A 9,523-nucleotide genomic window follows, 5' to 3' on the forward strand; every position below is an offset into this window, starting at 1 on the left:
TGTCCCTCTGATCCCTGGAGCCGCAGCTGCTGGGTGACGGGTGACAGCGCACAGCAAGGGCTTCTGAGACAGAAACAGGGAAAAAAAACCCAATCCAACCAACAAAGCAAGCACTGTGGCCCCAGCAGGGGCCAGGACCGGGGTAAAGCCTCTCTTGGTTTCTTGCAGGAGGCTGATGACCCTGAACACATGTGCCTCCATGAAGCTGGAAGTTCACTTTCAGCGTAAACAGGTAAGTCCTGGGGGTTCAAGGGCAGGCGAGGGGCTGAGGGGTGCAGGGGAATGGGTGCGCGCTGGTGGGGCAGCAGTCCTGTGTCCGGTAATAACAGTGGTGGGCTCCAAGACTGCCCCTGGGCATGCAGCAGCACTCGGTGCTGCTGTTCATTTGTTTCACTATCTCCCAGGACAGACACGGCCTGGGAGGTGCCCCTGCCCCTCTCCGAGGCTCTGGCAGCGGCGGTCAAACCACAGGAGTTGTTACAGCCAGGCTGGGACAGCCATGGTGGTCTGTGCAGGGCTGTGTGCCTGCAACCTGCAGCATCACCCTCGGGGTCTCTGCTGAGCCGGGCGCTGAGACCCCCTGGCAGCACGTCTCCAGGAGGAAGCCTGACCCCAGAGGGACGGCTGAAACCAGCCCGTGTGTCACAAACAACAATTAATATTGGCATATTAGTAACAAAAACTTTTATATTTCTCTTACTGAGTAATACATTTAAAATGCACGCCGGCTTGGTGTTTAGCATATGGAAATCATTACTGGGTGTATCCCTGCTTGTTCTGACTGCCCTTATTTTGGCTTGGGAAGGGATGCTGCCCTGCATCCCTCGCTGTGCTGCACTGCAGTGTGTGGCCGGGGGTTTGCAGGGAGGCTCCGCAGGGATGTCCCGACTGCCTGTGAGCTATCCAGAGGTAGCCTGGAAGCAGCACCTTCCCTTCCCCGGTGCAGTATGGCCCTCGGGCATGGCAAAACGATGCCTGGTGGCTCCTGGAGCCCTCTGTTGCTGAAGGGGACCGGAGCTGGTTTAAGGGGGTGTGCACGCCGCTTTCTTCCCCACCTGGGGCCGTGCTGGTGGCTGTGCCCTCCTCTGGGGTGCTTGTCCCGGGAGAGCGGGGTGGGGGGACGTGCCGACCCACTGCAGCTGCAACCGAGTGATCGTCCCCTGTTCTCAACCGCCCACAGAATGAAGACTCCGAGGAGGAAGACCTGTGTGCCATCAGTGACCGGTGGGCTTTTCAGAGGGACAGCAAGAGGTGGTCCCGGCTGGGGTCCGTCGACGTCCTCTCTCAGGGCTCCGAGGTCCTGAGCCTCACCATGCGGCCGGTGTCCAGCCATGAGAGCGTCCTGACGGACCTCAGCACCAACCCGGAGGCCGTGTCCCTGCACAGCAGCGGCAGCACGGGCAGCACGGGCGGCACGCTGGGCATTGGGGCCGCACCGCCCGACCCCCCGTCCCCCATCCATGCTGCCGCCACCATCGCCACCTCCAGCCGCAGCTTGAGTGAGCACTCCTTGCCGGAGCAGCCCTCGAGCCGTGGCGAGGGCTCCAAGGAGAAGCCGAAGAAGCGACGGTCTCGCAGCTTCCTGAAGAGGATCGAGTCCCTCCGAAGGAAGGACAAAGAGAAAGCCAGCCCAGATGAGAAGGTGGCCCCACACGGCAGCATCACAGCCACGCCAGGATGGGGCTCCCTGAAGAGTAACGGGGACCTTGCAGCCACCAAGGCCAGCTCCTCTAAAAGAGGGATATCTGCCTCTTTCCATGGCAAAAACCACTTCTTCTCGGTATCGTACAGGACTAACCGCTTGCTAGGCTCAGGTGGGAGCAAGGTGAGCTCTGACCCAAAATGCAGCGGAGTCTACCTGGAGGACTACGAAACGGCTGTGACAGGCAGCGGCGACTGGGCTGCTGGAGGGTGCCAGCACCGGCAGGCGCGCCGGGGGGACTGCTTGGTCTACATCCCCCGGGACCACAAGCCAGGCACCTTCCCCAAATCCCTCTCCATCGAGAGCCTGTGTCCCTTGGGTGGCAGCTCTCTGACCCACTGGAAATCGGGGAACGCGCCCGTCGGGCTGGTGGGAGGTGGCGGGGGTGGCAGCAGCAGCAGCATGGAGGGCTCGTCCTCCCCGCGGGGCTTCGCCTGCCGCCGCCGGCGGGGCTCCTGCAGCTCCCTGGGCAGCCGGGTCAGCGTGTACGACAACGTGCCGGAGTTCGGCAGCAGCGAGGATTTCTGCAAGGAGGACGGGGAGGTGACCTACGAGAACCTCGACGACATACTGCAGCACATGTGGGGGCTGCAGCAGAAGGTGGAGCTCTGGTATAAAGCCATCTCCCCCGACCTGGCTGGGGAGGAAGGGGGCGAGGAGGAGGAGGAGTCGGACTCAGGAGGGGAACCCTCTAACCTGCACTTTGAAGAGCGGTCCATGTCGGATGTCGGCACCTCTGCCAGCGACTTTGACAGCACAGGCAACTCCCTCAACGAGGCCGAAGAGATCGAGATGCGGGAGCGCCGGGATTCGGGAGTGGGAGCATCACTCACCAGGCCCTGCAGGTAAGCGCGGGCTGGGGCTGGGGTTGCATCCTCCTCCTCGCCGCTGTGCCTGGGAAGGGCTCGGTCCGGGAGCTGCCAGCGTGCTGCCGGCCAGGGGACCACCGCAAGCCCGTCCCCCATCCCACGGGTGCTTCTGCAGCAGGGGTGCACAGCCCCTGGCTCAGGGGGAGCAGGACCGGAGCCGTTGCTGGAGGGGTGCTGGCCAGTGCCCTGCAAGCCCTGGCTTGCTGATCGCCCTTTCCCTCGTGGCAGAAGTGGGACGGAGGGCAGGAGGTGCCGGTGGCCCAGCAACGCGGTGCTGTGCGGTGCTGTGCGGTGTGGGCAGGGGGAGCGCAGCGTGGGTCGCTGGTGCGCTCTGGCGGCTGCAAGGCACCACTGCCAGCCCCGCTGCCTGCAGCCCCTGCCTGCTCTGCGCAGGCTGCCGCCTCGCTGCCTGCACGGACCCGTAATTAAATGGGTTTTCATTTACTGGTAACAGGCCTAAATGGAGGCGGCGCTTGCTTCCAGCGTGCTAGTGCTCCCTTGTGCTTTCCCTAAGAAAACTCAAGCCGTTGCTGAATTCTGTGACTTTTCTAGCTGCTGCTGGGCTGACGCTGGAGGGTGATGTGCCTGCAGGCAGGCATGGAGGGGTATAGAGGAGTGGGGTTTTTCGTTAACTGGGAATGTCCCTTGTGCCCTTCTCGGCTTGGGGATGCACCGGAGCAGCTGGGCGGGAGCCTTCGCAGAGCAGCACGGGCTTGGGAAGGGTTTTAGCAGGCTCTCGAGAGCACTACCTCATTGGGGTGTCTTTTCTTCTTGAGAAGGCGGGTGTTGGAGATGTCCCCTTTGACGCAGCATTGCTCTGCGTGGTGGTCCTGCAGGCACGTGTCACCCTGAGCATCTGAGCTCTCCCCAGGTCTCCTGGCGGGGCTGTAGCCCAGCACAGCCCTTGGGTGCTGGGGCAGGCGCGGTGAGCCTGAAGTGCAAGTGGAGAGGATGCTGGTTGTTTCAGGGGAACCTGGGGGAGGGAGCAGTCCTTTGAGGCAAGAGAAAGCATCTCCCGTGCTCTCCCTGGCACCCTCTCGCAGTGGGTTTGTGAGCGCCCAGGGGGAGGAAGCAGCACTCGCGGCACTGGGGCTGGCGTTGGGATCCCTGGGCTCAGGCCGGCTGCGGCTGTGCCCTCGCCTTCCCCCAGAGCAGCGGGTGCCATGGGGCAGGGAAAGGCCCTGCCCTGGGGTCGCCAGCTCTCACCGCCAGCCTTTCCCCGCAGAAAGCTGCGTTGGCACAGTTTCCAGAACTCGCACCGGCCCAGCCTGAACTCTGCCTCCCTGGAGATCAACCGCCAGTCCTCTGCCCAGCTCAACCTGCTCCAGAAGTGCTCCCTGCTCCGTCTCACGGCCATCATGGAGAAGTACTCCGTGCCCCACAAGCAAGCCTGGACATGGTGAGCTGGTGGGGAGGGGGACCCGGGACGGTGCCCCCGTGGTGGGCGCGGGCTGCAGCTCTGCGCTGTGCCGGGCGCTGCCTCCCAGCCTGGGCCCCACGGCCTGGGGCAGCTTCAGTGTGTGAAGATGGTGGAGAGGGAGGGGAAGAAGCTGAAACAAAAGCTGGCTTTGCTCTGCACGGCTGTGGGCATCCTTGCAAGCGTGAGCTGGGCGCTGACGCCTGGGCTCCCAGCGTCATCTGCATCCAGGAGGGCTGCAGGCATTTGTGGGGCATTAAAAATGCTGCAGCAATGTAACCGAGCAGGACAGTCGTTTCCTTTTGTAGCCAAGTATTAAAGCATTTTGGCTTAATAAAAGGTGCTGCGGTTCCGGCTCGAAAGCTGCCTTGCTTATATTCAAAACATGGCAGAAGCACGCGTATGCGTGTGTTACCTGGGGTCCTGCTCCCCTCTGCGAGGCGGTGCTGAGGGAGCCGTTCGTCGTGCTGACGTCTGTCTGTCCCACCCTGCAGGACTGTGCCCAAGTTCATGAAGCGGAGTAAAGTCCCCGACTACCGGGACAAGATGGTCTTCGGGGTGCCGCCCATCATCAACGTGCAGCGGACGGGGCAGCCCCTGCCCCAGAGCATCCAGCAGGCAATGCGCTACATCCGCAGCCAGTGCCTGGACCAGGTGATGCCGCGACCGCCGGCTGTGGCTGCGGGGCGGCTCCGAGCCCGCCGCTCTGATTTGGGGGGGGGGGAAAACCTAGCTTGCAGGGGTGCTTTTTGTTCACCTCTTGTGGCGCTTGGCCGTGGTGAAGCGGGAGGGTGAGATTGCCTGTGGGAACTCCACACCCACCGGTGTCTTCTTGGCCATCCCTCACTCAGAGTTCTGCTCTGGGTTGCAGGGGAGTGAGGTCTGTGGGGAAGGGGCTTCCTTGCCTGTCCCGTGAGAGTCTGCCCGGATGCCTGCCGGCTTGGTGCCCGCTCTGTGCTCAAGCACCAACCTTGCTCTTCCTCGGCAGGTTGGCATTTTCCGAAAGTCTGGGGTGAAGTCCCGGATTCAGGCGCTCCGGCACATGAACGAAACCAGCCCCGACAACGTCAACTACGACGGGCAGTCTGCGTACGACGTGGCTGACCTGCTGAAGCAGTATTTCCGCGACCTGCCGGAGCCCATCTTCACCAGCAAGCTGACAGACACCTTCCTGCAGATCTACCAGTGTAAGTGCTGGGCTGGGGTCCGTTACCCCTGGGCTGGGGCCGAAAGTCGGGGTCTCCCAGGGGGGAGGCATCTCTCCATTTGGACAGAGGTGATGGAGATGGGTGGTGGCCCGCAGGGGTGGACCCACTGACCACCAGCTTCGCCCTGTGCCCGCAGTCGTGTCGAAGGAGCAGCGGCTGCAGGCGGTGCAGGCGGCCGTTATCCTCATGCCGGATGAGAACCGGGAGGTGCTGCAGACCCTGCTCTACTTCCTGAGCGACATCGCCTCTGCGGAGGAGAACCAGATGACCGCCGGGAACCTGGCTGTGTGCCTGGCCCCCTCCATCTTCCACCTCAACGTGTCCAAGAAGGAAAGCACCTCGCCCAGGTAAGCGTCGGACTAGCTCTGGCCTCCCTAGCCTTCCTGCAGCCCCCGTCTCCCCATCACCCCTTCCCTGTCCATCCTGGGAGGAGGCCAGGGAACCGGGGTTAGGCGTGGTGGGAACGCACGTGCTCTCACACAGCCCCCCTTTGCTCTGCTTTGCAATGTGGGGGTCCCCCGCTCTGCGACGCAAAGCAGAGCAACGGGGGGCTGGAGGCGGGCGGGATGCCCACCCGGTCCCAGCGATGCCTGCTCCCCCGCAGGGTGATACATAAGAGGGGCACCATGGGGAAGCCTGACCAGAAGGACCTCAGTGAGAACATGGCTGCGACGCAGGGGCTCTCCCACATGATCACCGACTGCAAGAAGCTCTTCCAGGTGGGTGGCTGTGGTGTGTCCAGCCCAGCGTTGTCCTCCCCGGGTGCTGCCAGCGGGAGATGCGACCTCGCTGGCAGGGTGCTGGTCCTGCGGAGTCAGTGTGGGGTGAGATACGGGCACCCATCCTTCAGCAGGGCAGCTGCCGCTGGTCAGTCAGCCCCGGGAGTGAAGCCCAGCTGCATCTCATGGTGGTGCAGGTCACAAGCTGCAGGACCTATGTCCAGGGAGGCTGTGTCCGTCCTCCCCCGCCTTGGTGGGATGAGGAGTTATGGTTTTCTAGCTGCCCAGGACCGCTCACAAAGTCCACGTAGGATCCCTCTGGCTTTCTGAAGATCTGTATGCTCTTGGCTTGTAGGTCTCCCACGACATCTTGCTGCAGCTGAGCAGCTCCTATATGGCAGCAGATGCTTACCCTCATCCCCTGACTGACTTCGTGTGTCAGGGGGAGAGCAAGGATTTACACTCCTACTTCGAGCAGAGTGTCCAGAACCTGCTCAAAGAGTCATCGGAGAAATTCAAGGGGTGGCTGAGCACCCCAGGGCCCCTGAACACAGAGCTCTCCTGCAAAAAGGTAAATGCCACTGTGTGGAGGGGGGCTTGGGGTCACACGGGGAAATGTGTATGGGGCGACCACTGGGAGCCACAGGTCCTGCAGGCACCTGCTGACCTGCTAGCCATCCCTTGGTGCTTGTTCTCTTATGCGAGGAGGGATCAGCAACCCCTTCCCTGGCCAGAGAGATGGACAGCTCTGGTGTGAGCAGCAGAGGAGCTGGCTGCCTGTGCCCATCCCACCCCGTCCCCTCTCTAGCCAGTGGATGTGACTGTGCTGCTCCGTGGCAGTGGGAGCCATCAGTAAAGCCGCTTGGGGGTTAACACTGTGGGAGTCCCGCAGGACAGCCTGCCTGACCCTTCCCTCGCCCCGTCAGGTTGGGGACGGGCACCCTCTGCGCTTGTGGAAGGTCTCCACAGACGTCGAGGCCCCTCCTGCCACGGTGCTGCACCGGGTGCTTCGGGAGCGTCACCTCTGGGATGAGGACCTGCTGCAGAGCAAAGTGGTGGAGGCCCTGGACAAGAACATGGAGGTCTACCACTACGTCACGGACAGCATGGCACCCCACCCGCGCAGGGACTGCGTGGTGCTCCGGTGAGGAGCGGGAGGGTTTGGTCTCGGTTTGGTGGATCCCGTCTGGCCCCAGCCCTGGCTGCTCTTCCTTGGGCTGTACAGGCTCGCCCACCTCTTGCTCCCAATGCGGACCACGAGGTCTGGGCAGGGGCTGCCCAGAGGTGGGCATGCAGGGATGGGAGCTGAGCGGGGCCGCTCTGTCCCGCAGGCGCTGGTGCACGGACCTGCCGCGGGGAGCCTGCCTGCTCATCTCCATCTCGGTGGAGCACGACAAGCTGCCGGTGGAGGGAGGCGTCAAAGCCGTCGTGCTGACGTCGCAGTACCTCATCGAGCCCAGCGCCGTGGGCCGCTCCAAAGTGACCCACATCTGCAGAGCTGACCTCAGGTGAGGGGAGCCCTTGGTGCTGCTGCATCAGCCGCCGGGGAGGTTGATGGAGCAGCAGGTAGTGGTGGGGCGCAGGAGCTGCTCCTCCCTCTGCTTGCCTGGCCTGGCAGCATGGGCAGGGTTGCAGCTTGTGCAGTATGGTGCCTGCCTGCCCGGAGGGTGCTGGTCTGGGCCCAGGTTTTAGCTGCTAGATGGTCACTAGTCTTGCAGTGCTAGCAGTTCCTCCGGTGGCTCTGAGTGCAGCAGCAAGTCCCTTAAAGCTTGTGCAGAAAACATGGGGTCCCCCGCGAGTCTGAAGCATGGCATTCACACTCTCCTCTCTGTGGCGAGCTGTGCTGGGGTGTAGTGGTGTAAGGGCGGGCTGGTGCAAGGGCCAGTCTGGTCGTCACTCTGGGCTGGTGCAAGCCCGGTTGGCTCACAGATATTCCCCCGTTTTGCTGCCCGTCTGCGGTGGGGGAGGCACGTTCCCTTTTCTGTCACGTAGTGCTTGTTCATCATCTATAGTCCGTCACAGCTGGAGCTACACTCAGTGCCTGTCCCCGAGCAAGAAGTGACGTGCTGCTCCTTGGCGCTTGCCAGGGTCTCTTCTGCCTGCTCACCCTCCTCCTGCCTGTTCCCTTCTCCAGGGGCCGGTCTCCCGAGTGGTACAACAAGGTCTTTGGTCACCTCTGCGCCATGGAGCTGGCGAGGATCCGAGACTCTTTCCCAGCCCTGAGTCCCAATGGCCCTGAGACGAAGATCTGAGGCGCAAGGAAGATGCTCTGTCCTGTCTGACGAGGACTTGCCAGCGGATCTGGGCTGGGGCTCTTGGAGAGGAGCACAGCATAGGCAGCCGGCCATGGAGGGGGAAGCCGAGGCTGGCGTGCTCACAGGCACATATTTATAAGCGTCCTTTTACCCTGGGCTGGGCATTCCCCATCCCACCGTCTCGGTTGCTGCTTCAGCTGCCCCTTGCTCAAGCGTGCTGCGCAGCAGGTTCGAAGCCGTACAGCCCACGGACTCTGCAGGAGGGGTTGGTGAGCAGAGGGAAAGCGAGGGGCTGTGGGGGTGACCCCCCGGGAAGGCAGCCTGCGGGCAGGGCTGGGAAGCAGCTGGCTCAGGTTGAGCTGGGTCCCCCCGTGCGAGCCGGGAGCAGCCGCGGGGTGAGGGTGCGTGGAGCGAAGCAGGAGGGCTCGGGAGAAGCGAGCGGGGAGGACGGTGCCGCGTCCGCAGGTTGCAGCGCTGTGTCGGGAAGTGAAGGGTGGGCAGCGAGGGGTGGATCGTGTGTGCAGTGTCGCCTGGTGGGGACAGCCAGGGGGTCACTGTGAGAACCTGTTTGGTAGTGGAAGAGGCTGCTGTTCTGGGAGGAGGGGGGCTAGATGTAGATATATAGGTGTGCCTCAAGTGCCAGCCCTTGTCAAGTGGCAGAAGGAATCTATTGCCGTTACCTTTGGTGCTGAATTTCATAGGAGAAGAAGAAAAAGCCCTCTAGTCCTGGGCCTTGCTCTTACTCAGCTAAAAGCCCTCTCTTGTGCACTAGTTTTCAGTGGGGGCTGGATGGACGATATTCCAAGCCAAGCCCATCCCTCAAAACCAGCCTGCCCGTCGTTTGAGGCAGGGCAGGACATGTCTAGAGCCCCAGAGCAGCTGCCCTTGTAGTTGGCTACAAGCTGGGAAGGGGCAATGCCCCCCTGCAGTGGTTACAAGGAGGCACGGTGGGAGGGAGGGAGGGACACGGCCAGCACGGCAGCTCCCCCTTCCTTGCTGCTCCTGGGGTTCACATTGCAGTGCCCCGAAGAGGGGAGAAGGGCAGAGCAGCCTCGCCAGCACCAGCTGCACCACAGCCGCGCTCTGGGCTGAAAGCATGAGCACACCGAAGGGCTGCGCTCGTCCCAGTGAACGAAGGGGACAATGCAGGCAAAGCATGGTAGCCCAAGCCAGGCCGAGCACGTGCCAGCTGCTCAGGCCAGGCTCCGTCCCATCCTGGCCTCTGCCGTGACAGGGAGATGGAATTGTCCTGGATTCGCCCCTCTTTGGGCAGCTACAGGTGGCAGAGCCCGGGCCCCTCCTGGGTGCAGAGCTGCCTCCCTAACGCTACTCCCTGCAGAGACGTCCGTTCCC

General features: G+C 62.7%; 1 protein-coding gene across 3 annotated transcripts in view; it reads left to right on the forward strand.

Annotated features, from left to right (window-relative positions):
* STARD8 (StAR related lipid transfer domain containing 8) overlaps positions 1 to 8,651 on the forward strand; it is a 60,793-nt gene extending 52,142 nt beyond the window's left edge. For all 3 annotated transcript variants that reach the window (XM_050901894.1, XM_050901893.1, XM_050901892.1), the window contains exons 4-14: positions 169 to 232; positions 1,181 to 2,547; positions 3,797 to 3,970; positions 4,483 to 4,642; positions 4,977 to 5,175; positions 5,333 to 5,543; positions 5,801 to 5,915; positions 6,271 to 6,486; positions 6,842 to 7,059; positions 7,247 to 7,423; positions 8,050 to 8,651. In XM_050901894.1, coding sequence (XP_050757851.1) covers positions 176 to 232; positions 1,181 to 2,547; positions 3,797 to 3,970; positions 4,483 to 4,642; positions 4,977 to 5,175; positions 5,333 to 5,543; positions 5,801 to 5,915; positions 6,271 to 6,486; positions 6,842 to 7,059; positions 7,247 to 7,423; positions 8,050 to 8,167 — 3,012 coding nt within the window. In that variant the 5' untranslated portion in view covers positions 169 to 175 and the 3' untranslated portion in view covers positions 8,168 to 8,651. The remainder of the gene's footprint in view (positions 1 to 168; positions 233 to 1,180; positions 2,548 to 3,796; positions 3,971 to 4,482; positions 4,643 to 4,976; positions 5,176 to 5,332; positions 5,544 to 5,800; positions 5,916 to 6,270; positions 6,487 to 6,841; positions 7,060 to 7,246; positions 7,424 to 8,049) is intronic.
* The last annotated feature ends 872 nt before the right edge of the window (positions 8,652 to 9,523 follow it).

This window comes from Gymnogyps californianus, chromosome 9 (genome assembly GCF_018139145.2).
Source record: "Gymnogyps californianus isolate 813 chromosome 9, ASM1813914v2, whole genome shotgun sequence".
NCBI lineage: Eukaryota > Metazoa > Chordata > Aves > Accipitriformes > Cathartidae > Gymnogyps > Gymnogyps californianus.